General features: G+C 46.0%; 1 protein-coding gene and 1 pseudogene across 1 annotated transcript in view; one reads left to right on the top strand and one right to left on the bottom strand.

Moving 5' to 3' along the window:
- Positions 1–11,181, bottom strand: part of LOC147119019 (uncharacterized) — a 44,523-nt gene extending 33,342 nt beyond the window's left edge. Inside the window, exons 1-2 of the mRNA XM_085984748.1 lie at positions 11,008–11,181; positions 10,268–10,926 (exon numbers count right to left, since the gene is read on the bottom strand). Of these exons, the coding sequence (XP_085840874.1) occupies positions 10,268–10,926; positions 11,008–11,166 (818 nt within the window). The 5' untranslated portion in view covers positions 11,167–11,181. The remainder of the gene's footprint in view (positions 1–10,267; positions 10,927–11,007) is intronic.
- The window catches only part of LOC147119020 (uncharacterized), a 120,275-nt pseudogene that overhangs the window by 29,034 nt on the left and 64,341 nt on the right, over positions 1–26,900 (top strand).

The raw sequence follows: 26,900 nt of genomic DNA on the forward strand, positions 1-26,900 counted from the left end.
TGAGCAGCAGAAGCACCCCTGGTGCCAGGAAGTTGGCTGCTGCTGCCTTCCTCTGGTAAGTCATCCCCCTCAACAGTATCCAAATTGGTATACAGAGCAAAGCTCCCTCTACACTGTCACATCAAACACTCCCAGGGCAGGTACAGCACGGGTTAGATACAGAGTAAAGCTCCCTCTACACTGTCCCATCAAACAGTCCTGGGTCAGGTACAGCACGATTTAGAAACAGAGTAAAGCTCCCTCTACACTGTCCCATCAAACACTCCCAGGACAGGTACAGCACGGGTTAGATACAGAGTAAATCTACCTCTACACTGTCCCATCAAACACTCCCAGGGCAGGTAAAGCATGGGTTATATACAGAGTAAAGCTCCCGCTACACTGTCGCATCAAACACTCCCAGGGCAGGTACAGCATGAGTTAGATACAGAGTAAAGCTCCTCTACACTTCCCAATCAAACACTCCCAGGGCAGGTACAGCACGGGTTAGATATAGAGTAAAGCTCCCGCTACACTGTCCCATCAAACACCCCCAGGGCATGTACAGCACGGGTTAGATACAGGGTAAAGCTCCTTCTACACTGTCTCATCTCACACTCCCAGGGCAGGTACAGCACAGGTTAGATACAGAGTAAAGCTCCCTCTACACTGTCCCATCAACCACTCCCAGGGCAGGGCCAGCACAGGTTAGATACAGAGTAAAGCTCCCTCTACACTGTCCCATCAAACACTCCCAGGACAGGTAAAGCACGGGTTAGATACAGAGTAAAGCACCCTCTACACTGTCCTATCAAACACACCCAGGGCAGGTACAGTACAGGTTAGATACACAGTAAAGCTACCTCTACACTGTCCCATCAAACACTTCCAGGGCAGGCACAGCACGGGTTAGATACAGAGTAAAGCTCCATCTACACTGTCCCATCAAACACTCCCGGGGCAAGTACAGCATGGGTTAGATACAAAGTAAAGCTCCCTCTACACTGTCCGCTCAAACACTCCCAGGGGAGGTACAGCACGGGTTAGATACAGAGTAAAGCTCCCTCTACACTGTCTCATCAAACACTCCCAGGGCAAATACAGCACGGGTTAGATACAGAGTAAAGCACCCTCTACACTGTCACATCAAACACTGGTGTGGAGATGCCGGTGTTGGACTGGGGTGGACAAATGTAAGAAATCACACAACACCAGGTTACAGTCCAACAGCTTTATTTGAAATCACAAGCTTTCGGAGCGCTGCTCCTTCATCAGGTGAAGTGGAGAGGTGCATAAAAACACAGCTTAAAAGTCAGAGAATAATGTCAGATGTTTACAGGTAATCTTTCTAACTGCCATTTATCACACCTCGGCAGAGAGATAATCACAGCAATCAAAGGTGTAAATGGTGTCCAAACAGGTCAGTCAGGAAAACATTACATCAAAGAACAATCAGGTGGGGTCACAAGGGGTCAAATGTTGCAGATGCTGGGGTCTGTATGAAAAGCAAAAAAACAGACAAAAAATTGTTTTTGCTGGAAATCACAGCAGGTCCGGCCGCATCTGTGTGGAGAGAACAAGCCAACGACGACTCGAGTCTGGATGACCCTACATCAGGTGAGGTTACATGCAGCGTGACATGAACCCAAGATCCCGGTTGAGGCCGTCCTCATGGGTGCGGAACTTGGCTATCAGTTTCTGCTCGACGATTTTGCGTTGTCGCGTGTCTCGAAGGCCGCCTTGGAGAATGCTTACCCGAAGATCAGAGGCTGAATGTCCTTGACTGCTGAAGTGTTCCCCGACTGGTAGGGAACACTCCTGCCTGGCGATTGTTGCGCGGTGTCCGTTCATCCGTTGTCGCAGTGTCTGCATGGTCTCGCCGATGTACCATGCTCCGGGGCATCCTTTCCTGCAACGTATGAGGTAGACAACGTTGGCCGAGTCACATGAGTATGTACCATGTACCTGGTGGGTGGTGTCATCACGTGTGATGATGGTATCTATGTTGATGATCTGGCATGTCTTGCAGAGGTTGCTGTGGCAGGGTTGTGTGGTGTCGTGGTCGCTGTTCTCCTGAAAGCTGGGTAATTTGCTGCGAAGGATGGTCTGTTTGAGTTTAGGCGGCTGTTTGAAGGCGAGTAGTGGTGGCGTGGGGATGGCCTTAGCGAGGTGTTCGTCGTCATCGATGACATGTTGAAGGCTGCGAAGAACATGGCGTAGTTTCTCCGCTCCGGGGAAGTACTGGACGACGAAGGGTACTCTGTTGGTTGTGTCCAGTGTTTGTCTTCTGAGGAGGTCTAGGTGACTTTTCGCTGTGGCCCGTCGGAACTGTCGATCGACGAGTCGAGTGTCATATCCCGTTCTTACGAGGGCGTCGTTCAGCGTCTCAGATGAGGAGGAACGCGATGGACACCGACAGACGCTGAAAGACGCCCTCGTAAGAACGGGATATGACGCTCGACTCGGTGATCGACAGTTCCGATGGGCCACAGCGAAAAATCGCATAGTCCTCCTCAGAAGACAAACACAGGACACAACCAACAGAGTACCCTTCGTCGTCCAGTACTTCCCCGGAGCGGAGAAACTACGCCATGTTCTTTGCAGCCTTCAACATGTCATCGATGACGACGAACACCTCGCTAAGGCCATCCCCATGCCTCCACTACTTGCCTTCAAACAGCCGCCTAACCTCAAACAGACCATCGTTCGCAGCAAATTACCCAGCTTTCAGGAGAACAGCGACCACACCACACAACCCTGCCACAGCAACCTCTGCAAGGCATGCCAGATCTTCAACAGATACCATCATCACACGTGAGGACACCACCCACCAGGTACATGGTACATACTCATGTGACTCGGCCAACGTTGCCTACCTCATACGTTGCAGGAAAGGATGCCCCGGAGCATGGTACATCGGCGAGACCATGCAGACACTGCGACAACAGGTGAACGGACACCGCGCAACAATCGCCAGGCAGGAGTGTTCCCTCCCAGTCGGGGAACACTTCAGCAGTCAAGGACATTCAGCCTCCGATCTTCGGGTAAGCATTTTCCAAGGCGGCCTTCGAGACACACAACGCAAAATCGTTGAGCAGAAACTGATAGCGAACTTCCGCACCCATGAGGACGGCCTCAACCGGGATCTTGGGTTCATGTCACGCTACATGTAACCCCACCTGACATAGGGTCAGCCAGACTCGAGTCGTCGTTGGCTAGTTCTCTCCACACAGATGCGGCCGGACCTGCTGTGATTTCCAGCAAAAAAAATGTTTTTTGTCTGTTTTTTTGTTTTTCATACAGACACCAGCATCTGCAACATTTGACCCCTTGTGACCCCACCTCATTGTTCTTTGATGTAATGTTTTCCTGACTGACCTGTTTGGACACCATTTACACCTTTGATTGCTGTGATTATCTCTCTGCCGAGGTGTGATAAATGGCAGTCAGAAAGATTACCTGTAAACATCTGACATTATTCTCTGACTATATAAGCTGTGTTTTTATGCACCTCTCCACTTCACCTGACGAAGGAGCAGCGCTCCGAAAGCTTGTGATTTCAAATAAAGCTGTTGGACTATAACCTGGTGTTGTGTGATTTCTTACATCAAACACTCCCAGGGCAGGTACAGCACGGGTTAGATACAGAGTAAAGCTCCCTCTACACTGTCCCATCAAACACTCCCGGGGCAAGTACAGCATGGGTTAGATACAAAGTAAAGCTCCCTCTACACTGTCCGCTCAAACACTCCCAGGGGAGGTACAGCACGGGTTAGATACAGAGTAAAGCTCCCTCTACACTGTCTCATCAAACACTCCCAGGGCAAATACAGCACGGGTTAGATACAGAGTAAAGCACCCTCTACACTGTCACATCAAACACTGGTGTGGAGATGCCGGTGTTGGACTGGGGTGGACAAATGTAAGAAATCACACAACACCAGGTTATAGTCCAACAGTTTTATTTGAAATCACAAGCTTTCGGAGCGCTGCTCCTTCGTCAGGTGAAGTGGAGAGGTGCATAAAAACACAGCTTATATAGTCAGAGAATAATGTCAGATGTTTACAGGTAATCTTTCTAACTGCCATTTATCACACCTTGGCAGAGAGATAATCACAGCAATCAAAGGTGTAAATGGCGTCCAAACAGGTCAGTCAGGAAAACATTACATCAAAGAACAATGAGGTGGGGTCGCAAGGGGTCAAATGTTGCAGATGCTGGGGTCTGTATGAAAAGCAAAAAAACAGACAAAAAACATTGTTTTTGCTGGAAATCACAGCAGGTCCGGCCGCATCTGTGTGGAGAGAACAAGCCAACGACGACTCGAGTCTGGATGACCCTACGTCAGGTGAGGTTACATGTAGCGTGACATGAACCCAAGATCCCGGTTGAGGCCGTCCTCATGGGTGCGGAACTTGGCTATCAGTTTCTGCTCGACGATTTTGCGTTGTCGCGTGTCTCGAAGGCCGCCTTGGAGAATGCTTACCCGAAGATCGGAGGCTGAATGTCCTTGACTGCTGAAGTGTTCCCTGACTGGGAGGGAACACTCCTGCCTGGCGATTGTTGCGCGGTGTCCGTTCATCCGTTGTCGCAGTGTCTGCATGGTCTCGCCGATGTACCATGCTCCGGGGCATCCTTTCCTGCAACGTATGAGGTAGACAACGTTGGCCGAGTCACATGAGTGTGTACCATGTACCTGCTGGGTGGTGTCCTCACGTGTGATGATGGTATCTGTGTTGATGATCTGGCATGTCTTGCAGAGGTTGCTGTGGCAGGGTTGTGTGGTGTCGTGGTCGCTGTTCTCCTGAAAGCTGGGTAATTTGCTGCGAATGATGGTCTGTTTGAGGTTAGGCGGCTGTTTGAAGGCGAGTAGTGGTGGCGTGGGGATGGCCTTAGCGAGGTGTTCGTCGTCATCGATGACATGTTGAAGGCTGCGAAGAACATGGCGTAGTTTCTCCGCTCCGGGGAAGTACTGGACAACGAAGGGTACTCTGTTGGTTGTGTCCAGTGTTTGTCTTCTGAGGAGGTCTATGTGATTTTTCGCTGTGGCCCGTCGGAACTGTCGATCGACGAGTCGAGCGTCATATCCCGTTCTTACGAGGGTGTCGTTCAGCGTCTCAGACGAGGAGGAACGCGATGGACACCTACAGACTTCAACATGTCATCGATGACGACGAACACCTCATGAAGGCCATCCCCATGCCTCCACTACTTGCCTTCAAACAGCCGCCTAACCTCAAACAGACCGTTCGCAGCAAATTACCCAGCTTTCAGGAGAGCAGCGACCACGACACCACACAACCCTGCCACAGCAACCTCTGCAAGGCATGCCAGATCTTCAACAGATACCATCATCACACGTGAGGACACCACCCACCAGGTACATGGTACATACTCATGTGACTCGGCCAACGTTGTCTACCTCATACGTTGCAGGAAAGGATGCCCCGGAGCATGGTACATCGGCGAGACCATGCAGACACTGCGACAACAGATGAACGGACACCGCGCAACAATCGCCAGGCAGGAGTGTTCCCTCCCAGTCGGGGAACACTTCAGCAGTCAAGGACATTCAGCCTCCGATCTTCGGGTAAGCATTTTCCAAGGCGGCCTTCGAGACACACAACGCAAAATCGTTGAGCAGAAACTGATAGCGAACTTCCGCACCCATGAGGACGGCCTCAACCGGGATCTTGGGTTCATGTCACGCTACATGTAACCCCACCTGACATAGGGTCAGCCAGACTCGAGTCGTCGTTGGCTAGTTCTCTCCACACAGATGCGGCCGGACCTGCTGTGATTTCCAGCAAAAAAAATGTTTTTTGTCTGTTTTTTTGTTTTTCATACAGACACCAGCATCTGCAACATTTGACCCCTTGTGACCCCACCTCATTGTTCTTTGATGTAATGTTTTCCTGACTGACCTGTTTGGACACCATTTACACCTTTGATTGCTGTGATTATCTCTCTGCCGAGGTGTGATAAATGGCAGTCAGAAAGATTACCTGTAAACATCTGACATTATTCTCTGACTATATAAGCTGTGTTTTTATGCACCTCTCCACTTCACCTGACGAAGGAGCAGCGCTCCGAAAGCTTGTGATTTCAAATAAAGCTGTTGGACTATAACCTGGTGTTGTGTGATTTCTTACATCAAACACTCCCAGGGCAGGTACAGCACGGGTTAGATACAGAGTAAAGCTCCCTCTACACTGTCCCATCAAACACTCCCGGGGCAAGTACAGCATGGGTTAGATACAAAGTAAAGCTCCCTCTACACTGTCCGCTCAAACACTCCCAGGGGAGGTACAGCACGGGTTAGATACAGAGTAAAGCTCCCTCTACACTGTCTCATCAAACACTCCCAGGGCAAATACAGCACGGGTTAGATACAGAGTAAAGCACCCTCTACACTGTCACATCAAACACTGGTGTGGAGATGCCGGTGTTGGACTGGGGTGGACAAATGTAAGAAATCACACAACACCAGGTTATAGTCCAACAGTTTTATTTGAAATCACAAGCTTTCGGAGCGCTGCTCCTTCGTCAGGTGAAGTGGAGAGGTGCATAAAAACACAGCTTATATAGTCAGAGAATAATGTCAGATGTTTACAGGTAATCTTTCTAACTGCCATTTATCACACCTTGGCAGAGAGGTAATCACAGCAATCAAAGGTGTAAATGGCGTCCAAACAGGTCAGTCAGGAAAACATTACATCAAAGAACAATGAGGTGGGGTCACAAGGGGTCAAATGTTGCAGATGCTGGGGTCTGTATGAAAAGCAAAAAAACAGACAAAAAACATTGTTTTTGCTGGAAATCACAGCAGGTCCGGCCGCATCTGTGTGGAGAGAACAAGCCAACGACGACTCGAGTCTGGATGACCCTACGTCAGGTGAGGTTACATGTAGCGTGACATGAACCCAAGATCCCGGTTGAGGCCGTCCTCATGGGTGCGGAACTTGGCTATCAGTTTCTGCTCGACGATTTTGCGTTGTCGCGTGTCTCGAAGGCCGCCTTGGAGAATGCTTACCCGAAGATCGGAGGCTGAATGTCCTTGACTGCTGAAGTGTTCCCCGACTGGGAGGGAACACTCCTGCCTGCCGATTGTTGCGCGGTGTCCGTTCATCCGTTGTCGCAGTGTCTGCATGGTCTCGCCGATGTACCATGCTCCGGGGCATCCTTTCCTGCAACGTATGAGGTAGACAACGTTGGCCGAGTCACATGAGTGTGTACCATGTACCTGGTGGGTGGTGTCCTCACGTGTGATGATGGTATCTGTGTTGATGATCTGGCATGTCTTGCAGAGGTTGCTGTGGCAGGGTTGTGTGGTGTCGTGGTCGCTGTTCTCCTGAAAGCTGGGTAATTTGCTGCGAATGATGGTCTGTTTGAGGTTAGGCGGCTGTTTGAAGGCGAGTAGTGGTGGCGTGGGGATGGCCTTAGCGAGGTGTTCGTCGTCATCGATGACATGTTGAAGGCTGCGAAGAACATGGCGTAGTTTCTCCGCTCCGGGGAAGTACTGGACAACGAAGGGTACTCTGTTGGTTGTGTCCAGTGTTTGTCTTCTGAGGAGGTCTATGTGATTTTTCGCTGTGGCCCGTCGGAACTGTCGATCGACGAGTCGAGCGTCATATCCCGTTCTTACGAGGGCGTCTTTCAGCGTCTCAGACGAGGAGGAACGCGATGGACACCTACAGACGCTGAAAGACGCCCTCGTAAGAACGGGATATGACGCTCGACTCGTCGATCGACTGTTCCGATGGGCCACAACGAAAAATCGCATAGTCCTTCTCAGCAGACAAACACAGGACACAACCAACAGAGTACCCTTCGTCGTCCAGTACTTCCCCGGAGCAGAGAAACTACGCCATGTTCTTCGCAGCCTTCAACATGTCATCGATGACGACGAACACCTCGCTAAGGCCATCCCGACGCCTCCACTACTTGCCTTCAAACAGCCGCCTAACCTCAGACCATCATTCGCAGCAAATTGCCCAGTTTTCAGAAGAGCGACCACGACGCCACACAACCCTGCCACAGCAACCTCTGCAAGACATGCCAGATCATCAACACAGATACCATCATCACACGTGAGGACACCACCCACCAGGTACATGTTACATACTCATGTGACTCGGCCAACGTTGTCTACCTCATACGTTGCAGGAAAGGATGCCCCGGAGCATGGTACATCGGCGAGACCATGCAGACACTGCGACAACGGATGAACGGACACCGCGCAACAATCGCCAGGCAGGAGTGTTCCCTCCCAGTCGGGGAACACTTCAGCAGTCAAGGACATTCAGCCTCCGATCTTCGGGTAAGCATTCTCCAAGGCGGCCTTCGAGACACACGACAACGCAAAATCGTTGAGCAGAAACTGATAGCGAACTTCCGCACCCATGAGGACGGCCTCAACCGGGATCTTGGGTTCATGTCACGCTACATGTAACCTCACCTGACATAGGGTCAGCCAGACTCGAGTCGTCGTTGGCTTGTTCTCTCCACACAGATGCGGCCGGACCTGCTGTGATTTCCAGCAAAAACAATGTTTTTTGTCTGTTATTTTGTTTTTCATGCAGACAGCAGCATCTGCAACATTTGACCGCTTGTGACCCCAACTCATTGTTCTTTGATGTAATGTTTTCCTGACTGACCTGTTTGGACACCATTTACACCTTTGATTGCTGTGATTATCTCTCTGCCGAGGTGTGATAAATGGCAGTTAGAAAGATTACCTGTAAACATCTGACATTATTCTCTGACTATATAAGCTGTGTTTTTATGCACTTCTCCACTTCACCTGACGAAGGAGCAGCGCTCCGAAAGCTTGTGATTTCAAATAAAGCTGTTGGACTATAACCTGGTGTTGTGTGATTTCTTACATCAAACACTCCCAGGGCAGGTACAGCACGGGTTAGATACAGAGTAAAGCTCCCTCTACACTGTCCCATCAAACACACCCAGGGCAGGTACAGTACAGGTTAGATAAACAGTAAAGCTCCCTCTACACTGTTCCATCAAACACTCCCAGGGCAGGTATAGCACGGGTTAGATACAGAGTAAAGCTCCCTCTACAGTGTCCCCTCAAACACTCCCAGGGCAGGTACAGCATGGGTTAGATACAGAGTAAAGCTCCCTCTACACTGTCCATCAAACACTCCTGAGTCAGGTACAACACGGGTTAGATACAGAGTAAAGTTCCCTCTACACTGTCCCATTAAACACTCCCAGGGCGAGTACAGCACAGGTTAGATACAGAGTAAAGCTCCCGCTACACTGTCCCATCAAACACTCCCAGGGCAGGTACAGCACGGGTTAGATACAGAGTAAAGCTCTCTGCACTGTCCCATCAAACACTCCCAGGGCAAGTACAGCACGGGTTAGATACAGAGTAAAGCTCCATCTACAGGGTACCTCTCCTCCCCTGAAGGTGCTGACTCTGGCTGGGTTCAGTTCTACACTCACTGGTTCTCCTCCCCTGAAGGTGCTGACTCTGGCTGGGTTCAGTTCTACACTCACTGGTTCCCCTCTCTCTCCTCCCCTGAAGGTGCTGACTGTGGCTGGGTTCAGTTCTACACTCACTGGTTCCCCTCCCTCTCCTCCCCTGAAGGTGCTGACTCTGGCTGGGTTCAGTTCTACACTCACTGGTTCCCCTCCCTCTCCTCCCCTGTAGGTGCTGACTGGCTGGGTTCAGTTCTACACTCACTGGTTCCTCTCCCTCTCCTCCCCTGAAGGTGCTGACTCTGGCTGGGTTCAGTTCTACACTCACTGGTTCCCCTCTCTCTCCTCCCCTGAAGGTGCTGACTCTGGCTGGGTTCAGTTCTACACTCACTGGTTCCCCTCCCTCTCCTCCCCTGAAGGTGCTGACTCTGGCTGGGTTCAGTTTTACACTCACTGGTTCCCCTCCCTCTCCTCCCCTGAAGGTGCTGACTCTGGCTGCGGTCAGTTGTACAATCACCAGTTCCTCTCCCTCTCCTGAATATTCACTGTTTTAGATTCGGGCCTGGGGCCGCACTCGGTGTTTGTAAAGCCCGTGTCCTCCCTGGATCCCAGGGCTTGGTGAAAGGTAATAACGGATATGGGGCAAAGGCAGTTATGTGGAGTTCACTCACAGATCAGCCGTGATCTCATTGAATGGCGGAACAGATTTGAGGGGCTAAATGGCCTCCTCCTGTTCGTATAACTGACAGAATGATCATGGTTCTGTCCTGGATGTGATTAACAGCAGCAATAACAGCTGTATCCAACCCCTGCAGTCACTTGTGAACTCGCTGGTGTTTCAGCAGGTTGGATGACTGAGTGAATCCCTTCCCACACACGGAGCAGGTGAACGGCCTCTCCCCAGTGTGAATGCGCTGGTGCGTCAGCAGTGTGGATAATCGAGTGAATTCCTTCCCACACACGGAGCAGGTGAATGGCCGCTCCCCAGTGTGAACTCGCTGGTGTATCAGAAGCTCTGCTGAACGAGTGAATCCCTTTGCACACATGGAACAGGTGAACGGCCTCTCCCCAGTGTGAACACGCTGGTGTATCAGAAGCTCAGATGAACGAGTGAATCCCTTCGCACACATGGAGCAGGTGAACGGCCTCTCTCCAGTGTGAACTCGCTGGTGTATCAGAAGCTCGGATGACTGAGCGAATCCCTTCCCACACTCAGAGCAGCTGAATGGCCTCTCCCCGGTGTGAACTCGCTGGTGTCTCTGAAGGTGCAATAACTGAGCGAATCCCTTCCCACACTCAGAGCAGGAGAACGGTCTCTCCCCAGTGTGAACTCGCTGGTGTGTCAGCAGGTTGGATGACCAAGTGAATCCCTTCCCACACGTGGAGCAGGTGAACGGTCTCTCCCCAGTGTGAATACGTTGGTGTGTCAGCAGTTTGTTTCTGTTTTTAAAACTTTTCTCACAGTCAGAGCATTTAAAAGGTCTCTTATCTGTGTGAATACCCTGGTGGTTCAGCAGGTTGGATAAAGTAGTGAATCCCTTCCCACATTCAATGCAGGTGAATGGCCTCTCTCCGGTGTGAACTCTCAGGTGTATCTGGAGGTTGGATGACTGAGTGAATCCCTTTCCACACACGGAGCAGGTGAACGGCCTCTCCCCAGTGTGAGTGCGTCGATGAGTTTCCAGCTCAGACGGGCACCTGAATCCCTTCCCACAGTCCCCACATTTCCATGGTTTCTCCATGGTGCGGGTGTCCTTGTGTCTCTCCAGGTTGGACGATCGGTTGAAGCCTCGTCCACACACAGAACACATGTATGGTTTCTCCCCGCTGTGAATGGTGCAATGTTTTTTCAGGCTGTGTAACTGGTTAAAGCTCTTTCCACAGTCAGTGCACTGGAACACTCTCACTCGGGTGTGTGTGTCTCGATGCTTTTCGAGTCACACTGATGTTTGAAATCTTTTCCCACAGACAGAACAGACAAACATTTCTCCTTCCACATTCAAAGGCTGAGGATATTCAGGTCCTGATAAAGCGAGTGACTCAGTCAGATGTTGATGTGATGTCTGGTTTGAGCTTCCTGCCTGCAAATCCTCCCATTCTAATATCCTGTAAAAGGAGTTTATATAGAATTATTATATAGAATATACAGCACAGGCCATTCGGCCCAACTAGTCTGTGCTGTGTGTTCATACACCACACAAGTGTCCTCCCACTCCATCTACCTCATCTCATCCTTTCAGCATATGTTTTTATTCTGTTCTCTCATGTACTCATCTCGTTTCCTTTGAAAGCATCAAAACTATTTGCCTCAACCACTTCCTGTATTAGCGATCCCACCACCAAACACATCTTCCCCTTACCTCCCCTTTCAGCATTCCAAAGGGACCGCTCACACTGCATCACCCTGGTTCACTCCTCTATCACCCACAACACCCCTTCCCCTTCGCCCAGCACCTTCCCGCGCAAGTTCAGGAGGTGGAACACCTGCCCTTTTACCTCCTCCCTTCCCACTGTCCAGGGCCCCAAACACCCATTCCAGGTGAAACAGCGATTTACTTGTACTTCTTGCAATTTAGTGTACTGTATTCGCTGCTCACGATGCGGTCTCCTCTACATTAGGGAGACCAAACGCAGATTGGGTGACCGCTTTGCAGAACACCTCCGTTCTGTCGGTAAGGGTGACCCTGAGCTTCCGGTCGCCTGTCACTTTAATTCTCCGCTCCACTCCCACTCTGACCTCTCCGTCCTCAGCCTCTTACACTGTTCCAATGAAGCTCAACATAAGCTCGAGGATCAGCACCTCATCTTTCGATTAGGCACTTTACAGCCTTCTGGACTCAACATCGAGTTCAACAATTTCAGGCCATAACCTCGGCCCCAATCATTTTTTTTTCTCTCTCACATGGCAGCTGTTGATCATTCTGCCATTGCCATTTACACTTCATCTAGAGTCATCTTTTGTTTCTTAACTTGTCCCATTACCATCTCCTTTTGCCTTGCACCATCATCCCTTTTGTCTCTTAATCTCTCCTGCCTTCCATCCTATCACAGACCTTCCCTTTTGTTCTTTCCTCCCCTCCCCCCTCTTCCTGCTCCTATACTTGCTTTAAAACCTGTTACATCTCCAACTTTTTCCAGTTTTGACGAAGGGTCATCGACCCGAAACGTTAACTCTGTTTCTCTCTCTACAGATGCTGCCTCACCTGCTGAGTATTTCCAGCATTTTCTGTTTTTATTCCTGTATTAGCGAGGTCCACATTCTAACCACTCTCTGAGTAAAGAAAGTTCTCCTCATTTCCCTGTTGGATTTATTAGTAACTATCTTGTATTAATGGCCCCTAGTTTTGGATTCTCTCCACATCTATCCTGTCCAAGCCATTTCTAATTTTAAAGACCTCTATTAGGTCTCCTCTAAGTCTTCCCTTTTCTGAAGAAAAAATCCCCAACCTGTTCAATCTTTCCCGATAGCTGCACACTCTCAGTTTACAAAAGCCACCACGGTGAGTCCAGGATAGAAATTGAGAACATTCTCTCCTCCTGGTTCCTGCCCAAAGGTGGCCGCGCATGCGCCCCTGCTGTGACTTTAAACCCCTGGGTAACCCGGGCGAGTCACTAACCAATCAAACCCGCAGCTGGACACACACGTGACACACAATCCACCAATGGTTTTCACCCCCGGGGCACTTGGGTCAGGTTGGGATCAGGTGCCTTGATGCCCCCCCCAACTCACTGTTCCTGCACCAAGATGGCCGCACACTGACGCGTCCCACTCTCCTTTACCAGAATGGCGGCCGTTAACCTGGGCCTATCACCGGGAAAAAGCACCGCAGCAGCAATCGCGGGACCATTAGGTTATTAATCGGGGCTTGCGGCCTACTCCAGGTTTTTATGAAGCCTATCCGCCCACATGCCGGGTTCATTACGCCCCCGAGCCCCGCCATCCATTACCCGCTGCCGATGTGACTCACCAGCCTTTGTCCTTTGCCAACACTCGCACTGCGCATGCTCCATCGTGGTCCGGTATTGCGCATGCGCACTGGGCTCCTGCAGTGTGGATAGGGCACATTCACCCGCGCGGGGAATGTTGGGTAAAAGCCTCGCCATTGAAGCACACTATTAGCATATAGAAAATTATTATCTGTGACAGGCGTGAGATTGGGGCCGGAGGGCCAAGCAATAAAATTAGAAAGCAAATTATACAGAAACTCAAGTGCACGGGCCATCCGCTGTAGTTCTGTCCTGGATGTGATGAACAACAGCAACAGTAGAATCCAACCCCTGCAGTCACTTGTGAACTCGCTGGTGTTTCAGCAGGTGGGTGCACGAGTGAATTTCTTCCCACGCACACATTTAAACAGCTTTTCTTCAGTTTTGTGTCTCAAATCCTTTGACCTTTTAACACTGGAGTGGGAAAACTGAGTAAATTCCTTCCCACACGTGAAGTATCTAACCGATCTCTCTCTAGTGTGACTGTGCTGGTGTATCAGTAAATGGGATGACCGAATGAATCCCTTTCCACACACACAGCTGGTGAATGGCCTCTCTCCTGTGTGAACATGCTATTGTGTCTGTAGGCTAGAGTGCACCTGTAGGATTTAGTAAACATTATTAAGATTCTATAACCATTTTTATATAACTATAATATGTGAAATTGTATGTTAAAAGCCTAAAAGCCTGCATAAAATGGCGAATGGCTGAGAGCAAAGCAGGATGGGTAATATGCCAACCTGACTATAAAAAAACTGCTGTTCCCAATTACCGAAGTAACGGAATGTAGTGCTACATTTATGGAGACAAGGAATTCAGCAATATTGTGCTGAAAGAGATAAAAACTAGAGAAAGAGATAGGAGTTGGAGACATCCTTCATTGGTACAGCTACAGGATGGACCGACTATTTAGAAAACATTCTAGGAAATGTCCTGTGAAAAGTGAAGATCTGAGATAAGGGTACTTTGTTATGCATAGAGAAAAAGTCAGAAGGATCAACCAGGTCATAAGATGGCTAACGAGGGAAGCAAGACTTTTTACCAGGTGTCAGAGGGTTAATTACTGCCACGAAAATAAAACAAGAGGAAAAAGGGTATAAAGGTACAGGTTTTGAACATCAAAAGCGTGCACCGTGTAGCCAGAGATTGATAGGAGCTTCGGTCAACAGAACACAGCAAGATCCCAAGTAAGCGAGCTTTGGTCAACAGAACACAGCAAGATCCCAAGTAAGCGAGCTTTGGTCAACAGAACACAGCAAGATCCCAAATAAGCAAGCTTCAGTCAACAGAACACAGCAAGATCCCAAGTAAGCAAGCTTCGGTCAACAGAACACAGCAAGATCCCAAGTAAGCGCGCTTCGGTCAACAGCACACAGCAAGATCCCAAGTAAGCGAGCTTCGGTCAACGGAACACAGCAAGATCCCAAGTAAGCGAGCTTCGGTCAACAGAACACAGCAAGATCCCAAGTAAGCAAGGTTCAGTCAATGGAACACAGCAAGATCCCAAGTAAGTGAGCTTTGGTAAACAGAACACAGCAACATACATCAGGAGACGGCGCCGCAGTCACTTGGAAGGAAAGCCGGGGTGCGATGAACAGACTGCGACTGTCTTCTTGTTCAGTATTACTTCTTTGTACTGGATGTTTAATGCTTAACAAACCTGTTTTACTGATACACAATATACCTGTACACAGAGTGGTTTGTGTAGTCATGGACTGTTTTACTGATACACAATATACCTGTACCCAGAGTGGTTTGTGTGGTCACGGACTGTTTTACTGATACACAATATACCTGTACCCAGAGTGATTTGTGTAGTCATGGACTGTTTTACTAATACACAATATACATGTACCCAGGGTGGTTTGTGTGGTCACGGACTGTTCTACTGATACACAATATACCTGTACCCAGTGTGGTTTGTGTAGTCATGGACTGTTTTACTGATACACAATATACCTGTACCCAGAGTGGTTTGTGTGGTCACGGACTGTTTTACTGTTACACAATATACCTGTACCCAGAGTGGTTTGTGCAGTCAAAACTGTTTTACTGATAAACAATATACCTGTACCCAGAGTGCTTTGTGTAGTCACGGACTGCTTTACTGATACACAATATACCTGTACCCAGAGTGGTTTGCGTAGACACGGACTGTTTTACTGATACACAATATATCTGTACCCAGGGTGGTTTGTGTAGTCACGGACTGTTTTACTGATACACAATATATCTGTACCCAGAGTGGTTTTTGTAGTCACGGACTGTTTTACTGATACACAATACACCTGTACCCAGAGTGGTTTGTGTAGTCACGGATTGTTTTACTGATACACAATATACCTGTACCCAGTGTGGTTTGTGTAGTCACGGACTGTTTTACTGATACACAATATATCTGTACCCAGAGTGGTTTTTGTAGTCACGGACTGTTTTACTGATACACAATATACCTGTACCCAGAGTGGTTTGTGTAGTCACGGACTGTTTTACTGATACACAATACACCTGTACGCAGAGTAGTTTGTGTAGTGATGGATTGTTTTACTGATACACAATATACCTGTACCCCGAGTGGTTTGTGTAGTCACGGACTGTTTTACTGATACACAATGGGGCAGTAATTCCTCCCCAAACGCGTGAGTATGGAAGGGGTACTCAAGCGTCTGGCCGGAGGAAATGCCGGTTTTCAGCATGCACAGCGCATGCACTGAAAACCGGCATTTCCTCTCCTCTAACCCAAGAGGTGAAGAGGCTAGCGCGTGCGCTGTAGGGGGCAGTGCGTGCGTCTTGGATTTCCTGTTTTGGGGGATTGGCGCATGTGTAAAGGCCTCCGGTCTTTACGCTTGTAAAAAGCACACGTAAGTATTTATTTTTACAGGTAAGTGGTGTTTTAGTGCAATTTAGAATTTTTTTCCCACAAGTTTATTATTTTAAAGAATCTACTATAAGGTAAGTTTAGTTTTAGACCCTTTTTATTAAAAATATATTTTTTTCAAAAAAAAAAATTATTGTTTAAATTTAAAAAAAAAACTTATTTATACTTAATTTAATGATTGGGATGTTTTTTTTAAATTTTATTTAAAGTTTAAGTAGTGTTTTGGGGTGCAGTACTTTTCATGAGTTTGACAGTTCTTACTCTCAAACTTATGAATGAAGTTTCAGCTCCCCTGATTGGCTCACCTGATCCCAGCCGGCACATCGCACTAACTACGCCGCTGGGACAGGTTAGCACAGCGCACCGACATCAGAACCGGGCCACTGACAGGAAATCCACTGCGGGCCAGGTTTCAGATGTCGGCAAGCCGGGTAAGTGCACATCGGGGGCTTGCATGCGCGGCAAGCTCCCGGCACCAAGTTTTGGGCCAAGATACCTGTACCCAGAGTGGTTTGTGTAGTCACGGACTGTTTTACTGATACACAATACATCTGTACACAGAGTGGTCTGTTTCATCATGGACTGTTTTACTGATACACAATATACCTGTACCCAGAGTGGTTTTTGTAGTCACGGACTGTTTTACTGATACACAATATACCTGTACCCAGAGTGGTTTGTGTAGTCACAGACTGTTTTACTGATACACAATATACCTGTACCCAGAGTGGTTTGTGTAGTCACGGACTGTTTTACTGATACACAATATACCCGTACCCAGAGTGGTTTGTGTAGTCATGGACTGTTTTACTGATACACAATATACCTGTACCCAGAGTGGTTTGTGTAGTCACGGACTGTTTTACTGATACACAATATACCCGTACCCAGAGTGGTTTGTGTAGTCACGGACTCTTTTACTGATACACAATATACCTGTACCCAGAGTGGTTTTTGTAGTCATGGACTGTTTTACTGATACACAATATACCTGTTCCCAGAGTGGTTTTTGTAGTCACGGACTGTTTTACTGATACACAATATACCTGTACCCAGAGTGGTTTGTGTAGTCACGGACTGTTTTACTGATACACAATATGCCTGTACCCAGAGTGGTTTTTGTTGTCACGGACTGTTTTACTGATACACAATATACCTGGACCCAGAGTGGTTTGTGTAGTCATGGACTGTTTTACTGATACACAATAAACCTGTACCCAGAGTGGTTTTTGTAGTCACGGACTGTTTTACTGATACACAATACACCTGTACCCAGGGTGGTTTGTGTAATCACGGGCTGTTTTACTGATATACAATATACCTGTACCCAGAGTGGTTTGTGTAGTCACGGACTGTTTTACTGATACACAATATACCTGTACCCAGAGTGGTTTGTGTAGTCACAGACTGTTTTACTGATACACAATATACCTGTACCCAGAGTGGTTTGTGTAGTCATGGACTGTTTTACTGATACACAATATACCTGTACCCAGAGTGGTTTGTGTAGTCATGGACTGTTTTACTGATACACAATATACCTGTACCCAGAGTGGTTTGTGTAGTCACGGACTGTTTTACTGATACACAATATACCTGTACCCAGAGTGGTTTTTGTCGTCATGGACTGTTTTACTGATACACAATATAACTGGACCCAGATTGGCTTGTGTAGTCACAGACTGTTTTACTGATACACAATATACCTGTACCCAGAGTGGTTTGTGTAGTCACGGACTGTTTTACTGATACACAATATACCTGTTCCCAGAGTGGTTTTTGTAGTCACGGACTGTTTTACTGATACACAATATACCTGTACCCAGAGTGGTTTGTGTAGTCACGGACTGTTTTACTGATACACAATATGCCTGTACCCAGAGTGGTTTTTGTTGTCACGGACTGTTTTACTGATACACAATATACCTGGACCCAGAGTGGTTTGTGTAGTCATGGACTGTTTTACTGAGACACAATAAACCTGTACCCAGAGTGGTTTTTGTAGTCACGGACTGTTTTACTGATACACAATACACCTGTACCCAGGGTGGTTTGTGTAATCACGGGCTGTTTTACTGATATACAATATACCTGTACCCAGAGTGCTTTGTGTAGTCACGGACTGTTTTACTGATACACAATATACCTGTACCCAGAGTGGTTTGTGTAGTCACAGACTGTTTTACTGATACACAATATACCTGTACCCAGAGTGGTTTGTGTAGTCATGGACTGTTTTACTGATACACAATATACCTGTACCCAGAGTGGTTTGTGTAGTCACGGACTGTTTTACTGATACACAATATACCTGTACCCAGAGTGGTTTTTGTAGTCATGGACTGTCTTACTGATACACAATACACCTGTACCCAGAGTGGTTTGTGTAGTCACGGACTGTTTTACTGATACACAATATACCTGTACCCAGAGTGGTTTTTGTAGTCATGGACTGTCTTACTGATACACAATACACCTGTACCCAGAGTGGTTTGTGTAGTCACGGATTGTTTTACTGATACACAATATACCTGTACCCAGTGTGGTTTGTGTAGTCACGGACTGTTTTACTGATACACAATATATCTGTACCCAGAGTGGTTTTTGTAGTCACGGACTGTTTTACTGATACACAATATACCTGTACCCAGAGTGGTTTGTGTAGTCACGGACTGTTTTACTGATACACAATACACCTGTACGCAGAGTAGTTTGTGTAGTGATGGATTGTTTTACTGATACACAATATACCTGTACCCCGAGTGGTTTGTGTAGTCACGGACTGTTTTACTGATACACAATGGGGCAGTAATTCCTCCCCAAACGCGTGAGTATGGAAGGGGTACTCAAGCGTCTGGCCGGAGGAAATGCCGGTTTTCAGCATGCACAGCGCATGCACTGAAAACCGGCATTTCCTCTCCTCTAACCCAAGAGGTGAAGAGGCTAGCGCGTGCGCTGTAGGGGGCAGTGCGTGCGTCTTGGATTTCCTGTTTTGGGGGATTGGCGCATGTGTAAAGGCCTCCGGTCTTTACGCTTGTAAAAAGCACACGTAAGTATTTATTTTTACAGGTAAGTGGTGTTTTAGTGCAATTTAGAATTTTTTTCCCACAAGTTTATTATTTTAAAGAATCTACTATAAGGTAAGTTTAGTTTTAGACCCTTTTTATTAAAAATAGATTTTTTTCAAAAAAAAAAATTATTGTTTAAATTTTTAAAAAAAACTTATTTATACTTAATTTAATGATTGGGATGTTTTTTTTTAATTTTATTTAAAGTTTAAGTAGTGTTTTGGGGTGCAGTACTTTTCATGAGTTTGACAGTTCTTACTCTCAAACTTATGAATGAAGTTTCCGCTCCCCTGATTGGCTCACCTGATCCCAGCCGGCACATCGCACTAACTACGCCGCTGGGACAGGTTAGCACAGCGCACCGACATCAGAACCGGGCCACTGACAGGAAATCCACTGCGGGCCAGGTTTCAGATGTCGGCAAGCCGGGTAAGTGCACATCGGGGGCTTGCATGCGCGGCAAGCTCCCGGCACCAAGTTTTGGGCCAAGATACCTGTACCCAGAGTGGTTTGTGTAGTCACGGACTGTTTTACTGATACACAATACATCTGTACACAGAGTGGTTTGTTTCATCATGGACTGTTTTACTGATACACAATATACCTGTACCCAGAGTGGTTTTTGTAGTCACGGACTGTTTTACTGACACACAATATACCTGTACCCAGAGTAGTTTGTGTAGTCGCAGACTGTTTTACTGATACACAATATACCTGTACCCAGAGTGGTTTGTGTAGTCACGGACTGTTTTACTGATACACAATATACCCGTACCCAGAGTGGTTTGTGTAGTCATGGACTGTTTTACTGATACACAATATACCTGTACCCAGAGTGGTTTGTGTAGTCACGGACTGTTTTACTGATACACAATATACCCGTACCCAGAGTGGTTTGTGTAGTCACGGACTGTTTTACTGATACACAATATACCCGTACCCAGAGTGGTTTGTGTAGTCACGGACTCTTTTACTGATACACAATATACCTGTACCCAGAGTGGTTTTTGTAGTCATGGACTGTTTTACTGATACACAATATACCTGTTCCCAGAGTGGTTTTTGTAGTCACGGACTGTTTTACTGATACACAATATACCTGTACCCAGAGTGGTTTGTGTAGTCACGGACTGTTTTACTGATACACAATATGCCTGTACCCAGAGTGGTTTTTGTTGTCACGGACTGTTTTACTGATACACAATATACCTGGACCCAGAGTGGTTTGTGTAGTCATGGACTGTTTTACTGATACACAATAAACCTGTACCCAGAGTGGTTTTTGTAGTCACGGACTGTTTTACTGATACACAATACACCTGTACCCAGGGTGGTTTGTGTAATCACGGGCTGTTTTACTGATATACAATATACCTGTACCCAGAGTGGTTTGTGTAGTCACGGACTGTTTTACTGATACACAATATACCTGTACCCAGAGTGGTTTGTGTAGTCACAGACTGTTTTACTGATACACAATATACCCGTACCCAGAGTGGTTTGTGTAGTCATGGACTGTTTTACTGATACACAATATACCTGTACCCAGAGTGGTTTGTGTAGTCACGGACTGTTTTACTGATACACAATATACCCGTACCCAGAGTGGTTTGTGTAGTCACGGACTGTTTTACTGATACACAATATACCCGTACCCAGAGTGGTTTGTGTAGTCATGGACTCTTTTACTGATACACAATATACCTGTACCCAGAGTGGTTTTTGTAGTCATGGACTGTTTTACTGATACACAATATACCTGTTCCCAGAGTGGTTTTTGTAGTCACGGACTGTTTTACTGATACACAATATACCTGTACCCAGAGTGGTTTGTGTAGTCACGGACTGTTTTACTGATACACAATATGCCTGTACCCAGAGTGGTTTTTGTTGTCACGGACTGTTTTACTGATACACAATATACCTGGACCCAGAGTGGTTTGTGTAGTCACGGACTGTTTTACTGATACACAATATGCCTGTACCCAGAGTGGTTTTTGTTGTCACGGACTGTTTTACTGATACACAATATACCTGGACCCAGAGTGGTTTGTGTAGTCATGGACTGTTTTACTGATACACAATAAACCTGTACCCAGAGTGGCTTTTGTAGTCACGGACTGTTTTACTGATACACAATATGCCTGTACCCAGAGTGGTTTTTGTTGTCACGGACTGTTTTACTGATACACAATATACCTGGACCCAGAGTGGTTTGTGTAGTCATGGACTGTTTTACTGATACACAATAAACCTGTACCCAGAGTGGTTTTTGTAGTCACGGACTGTTTTACTGATACACAATACACCTGTACCCAGGGTGGTTTGTGTAATCACGGGCTGTTTTACTGATATACAATATACCTGTACCCAGAGTGGTTTGTGTAGTCACGGACTGTTTTACTGATACACAATATTCCTGTACCCAGAGTGGTTTGTGTAGTCACAGACTGTTTTACTGATACACAATATACCTGTACCCAGAGTGCTTTGTGTAGTCATGGACTGTTTTACTGATACACAATATACCTGTACCCAGAGTGGTTTGTGTAGTCATGGACTGTTTTACTGATACACAATATACCTGTACCCAGAGTGGTTTGTGTAGTCACGGACTGTTTTACTGATACACAATATACCTGTACCCAGAGTGGTTTTTGTCGTCATGGACTGTTTTACTGATACACAATATAACTGGACCCAGATTGGCTTGTGTAGTCACAGACTGTTTTACTGATACACAATATACCTGTACCCAGAGTGGTTTGTGTAGTCACGGACTGTTTTACTGATACACAATATACCTGTTCCCAGAGTGGTTTTTGTAGTCACGGACTGTTTTACTGATACACAATATACCTGTACCCAGAGTGGTTTGTGTAGTCACGGACTGTTTTACTGATACACAATATGCCTGTACCCAGAGTGGTTTTTGTTGTCACGGACTGTTTTACTGATACACAATATACCTGGACCCAGAGTGGTTTGTGTAGTCATGGACTGTTTTACTGAGACACAATAAACCTGTACCCAGAGTGGTTTTTGTAGTCACGGACTGTTTTACTGATACACAATACACCTGTACCCAGGGTGGTTTGTGTAATCACGGGCTGTTTTACTGATATACAATATACCTGTACCCAGAGTGGTTTGTGTAGTCACGGACTGTTTTACTGATACACAATATACCTGTACCCAGAGTGGTTTGTGTAGTCACAGACTGTTTTACTGATACACAATATACCTGTACCCAGAGTGGTTTGTGTAGTCATGGACTGTTTTACTGATACACAATATACCTGTACCCAGAGTGGTTTTTGTAGTCATGGACTGTTTTACTGATACACAATATAACTGGACCCAGATTGGCTTGTGTAGTCACGGACTGTTTTACTGATACACAATATACCTGTACCCAGAGTGGTTTGTGTAGTCACGGACTATTTTACTGATACACAATATACCTGTACTCAGAGTGGTTTGTGTAGTCACGGACTGTTTTACTGATACACAATATACCTCTTCCCAGAGTGGTTTTTGTAGTCACGGACTGTTTTACTGATACACAATATACCTGTACCCAGAGTGGTTTGTGTAGTCATGGACTGTTTTACTGATACACAATATACCTGTACCCAGAGTGGTTTGTGTAGTCACGGACTGTTTTACTGATACACAATATACCTGTACCCAGAGTGGTTTTTGTCGTCATGGACTGTTTTACTGATACACAATATAACTGGACCCAGATTGGCTTGTGTAGTCACAGACTGTTTTACTGATACACAATATACCTGTACCCAGAGTGGTTTGTGTAGTCACGGACTGTTTTACTGATACACAATATACCTGTTCCCAGAGTGGTTTTTGTAGTCACGGACTGTTTTACTGATACACAATATACCTGTACCCAGAGTGGTTTGTGTAGTCACGGACTGTTTTACTGATACACAATATGACTGTACCCAGAGTGGTTTTTGTTGTCACGGACTGTTTTACTGATACACAATATACCTGGACCCAGAGTGGTTTGTGTAGTCATGGACTGTTTTACTGAGACACAATAAACCTGTACCCAGAGTGGTTTTTGTAGTCACGGACTGTTTTACTGATACACAATACACCTGTACCCAGGGTGGTTTGTGTAATCACGGGCTGTTTTACTGATACACAATATACCTGTACCCAGAGTGGTTTGTGTAGTCATGGACTGTTTTACTGATACACAATATACCTGTACCCAGAGTGGTTTTTGTAGTCATGGACTGTTTTACTGATACACAATATAACTGGACCCAGATTGGCTTGTGTAGTCACGGACTGTTTTACTGATACACAATATACCTGTACCCAGAGTGGTTTGTGTAGTCACGGACTATTTTACTGATACACAATATACCTGTACTCAGAGTGGTTTGTGTAGTCACGGACTGTTTTACTGATACACAATATACCTCTTCCCAGAGTGGTTTTTGTAGTCACGGACTGTTTTACTGATACACAATATACCTGTACCCAGAGTGGTTTGTGTAGTCACGGACTGTTTTACTGATACACAATATGCCTGTACCCAGAGTGGTTTTTGTTGTCACGGACTGTTTTACTGATACACAATATACCTGGACCCAGAGTGGTTTGTGTAGTCATGGACTGTTTTACTGAGACACAATAAACCTGTACCCAGAGTGGTTTTTGTCGTCACGGACTGTTTTACTGATACACAATGCACCTGTCCCCAGGGTGGTTTGTGTAATCACGGGCTGTTTTACTGATATACAATATACCTGTACCCAGAGTGGTTTGTGTAGTCACGGACTGTTTTACTGATACACAATATACCTGTCCCCAGAGTGGTTTGTGTAGTCACAGACTGTTTTACTGATACACAATATACCTGTACCCAGAGTGGTTTGTGTAGTCACGGACTGTTTTACTGATACACAATATACCTGTACCCAGAGTGGTTTGTGTAGTCATGGACTGTTTTACTGATACACAATATACCTGTACCCAGAGTGGTTTGTGTAGTCACGGACTGTTTTACTGATACACAATATACCCGTACCCAGAGTGGTTTGTGTAGTCACGGACTGTTTTACTGATACACAATATACCCGTACCCAGAGTGGTTTGTGTAGTCACGGACTCTTTTACTGATACACAATATACCTGTTCCCAGAGTGGTTTTTGTAGTCACGGACTGTTTTACTGATACACAATATACCTGTACCCAGAGTGGTTTGTGTAGTCACGGACTGTTTTACTGATACACAATATGCCTGTACCCAGAGTGGTTTTTGTAGTCACGGACTGTTTTACTGATACACAATGCATCTGTCCCCAGGGTGGTTTGTGTAATCACGGGCTGTTTTACTGATATACAATATACCTGTACCCAGAGTGGTTTGTGTAGTCACGGACTGTTTTACTGATACACAATATACCTGTCCCCAGAGTGGTTTGTGTAGTCACAGACTGTTTTACTGATACACAATATACCTGTACCCAGAGTGGTTTGTGTAGTCATGGACTGTTTTACTGATACACAATATACCTGTACCCAGAGTGGTTTGTGTAGTCATGGACTGTTTTACTGATACACAATAGAACTGTCCCCAGAGTGGTTTGTGTAGTCACGGATTGTTTTACTAATACACAATGGGCCAGAAATTAGGATCGGGTGCTTGCCGCGCGTGCAAGCCCCCGATCTGCACTCACCCTGCGCGCTGACATCTGAAGCCCGTGCCTGCTTGCATTTCCTGTCACAGGCCCGGTTCCAATGTCGGCACGATCTGCTTACCTGATCCAGCGGTGTACTTAGTGCGATGTGCCGGCTGGGATCAGTTGAACACTCTGCAGCCAATCAGGGGAGGGGAAACTCATTCATGAGTTTGATAGTAAAGACTGTCAAACTCATGAAAAGTACGGGCACCCAAAAGACTACTTTAACTTTAAATAAATTTTTAAAAACATCCCAATAATTAAATAAACTATAAATAACTTTATAAAACTATTTAAAACAATTAATAAAATTTTTGGAAAATTGTTTTTTTCATGAATTCGGGTCTAAAAATAAACTTACCTTACTGTAAAGTCCTTAAAAACAATGAAGCTGTGGAAAAAATGTAATAATTTTAAATATTAGACCACTTACCTTCAAGAATCCACTGCTTATGCCTCCTTTTATCATTTCCAAAAAGTTCAGTCCCTTGCACACGCGCAAACCTGTCTAAACGAAGGAAGTTCAATGCGTGTGCGCAGAGTCCTGCGCACACGCATTGGACCTTTTAACCCCTTAGTTCAATGGAGAGGAAATGCCGGTTTCCCGCGCATGCGCTGTGCATGCTGGAATCCGACACTTCCAATGGGCCCACGCGTGAGTACACCGTCCATACTCACGCGTTGGGACTGGAATTACTGGCCCAATATACCTGTACCCAGAGTGGTTTGAGTAGTCACGGACTGTTTTACTGATACACATTGGCCCAGTAATTCCATTCCAAACGCGTGAGTACGGTCGGGGTACTCACGTGTCTGGCCGGAGGAAATGCCGGTTTTCAGCATGCACAGCGCATGCGGGGAAAACCGGCATTTCCTGTCCTCTGAACGAAGGGGTTCAGAGGCACAGCGCGTGCGACTGCACAGGCAGCGCGTGCGCAGTGAACTTCGTCGATTTCATTCATGGATTCAGTGAGGTTAAGTCCTTACAACTTACACATGAAAAAAGCATGTGTAAAGTTGCTCCAGAGGCTGCGGAGGAAGATATATTTTATCGTGGAGCTTCTGAAAGGCAATATTTTTGTTTGGGAAAGGGAGGAAAGTTATTTTAAGAAATGCTGAGGTAAGTTTTAAAGTTTAATTTTTTTTTTTTAAACGGGTTTTCAGTACTGTAGGTAGAAGGAGCAATTGTGGCTGTGTGAATTGAATTTTCTGTGTTTATTAAATGTGAAAATGACTGTTCTAAAATGAATAATGTAACATTTCCAACATTTTTAAGAAAGAAACTTTTCATCAGTAATATATTCTTTTAAGTAATTATGTATGTATGTCCATATATATTCCTTTACGTATATGTATGTATGTATATATTCCTTTACTTATGTGTATGAATGTATGTATTTAATTATGATTTTCCAATAAGTTACTTTCTCTGAAAGTCATAATTAAATACATACATTCATACACATAAGTAAAGGAATATATACATATACGCAAAGGAATATATACAGACATACATACATAATTACTTAAAAGAATATATTACTGATGAAAAGTTTCTTTCTTAAAAATGTTGGAGTCATTTTCACATTTAATAAACACAGCAAATTCAATTCACATAGCCACAATTGCTCCTTCTACCTACAGTACTGAAAACCCGTTTTAAAAAAAAATAAACTTTAAAACTTACCTCAGCATTTCTTAAAATAACTTTCCTCCCTTTCCCAAACAAAAATATTGCCTTTCAGAAGCTCCACGATAAAATATATCTTCCTCCGCAGCCTCTGGAGCAACTGTACTCATGCTTTTTTCATGTGTAAGTTGT

This window comes from Somniosus microcephalus, chromosome 4 (assembly GCF_052327205.1).
Source record: "Somniosus microcephalus isolate GS21.2 chromosome 4, FLI_Smic_1.0, whole genome shotgun sequence".
Classification (NCBI taxonomy): Eukaryota; Metazoa; Chordata; class Chondrichthyes; order Squaliformes; family Somniosidae; genus Somniosus; species Somniosus microcephalus.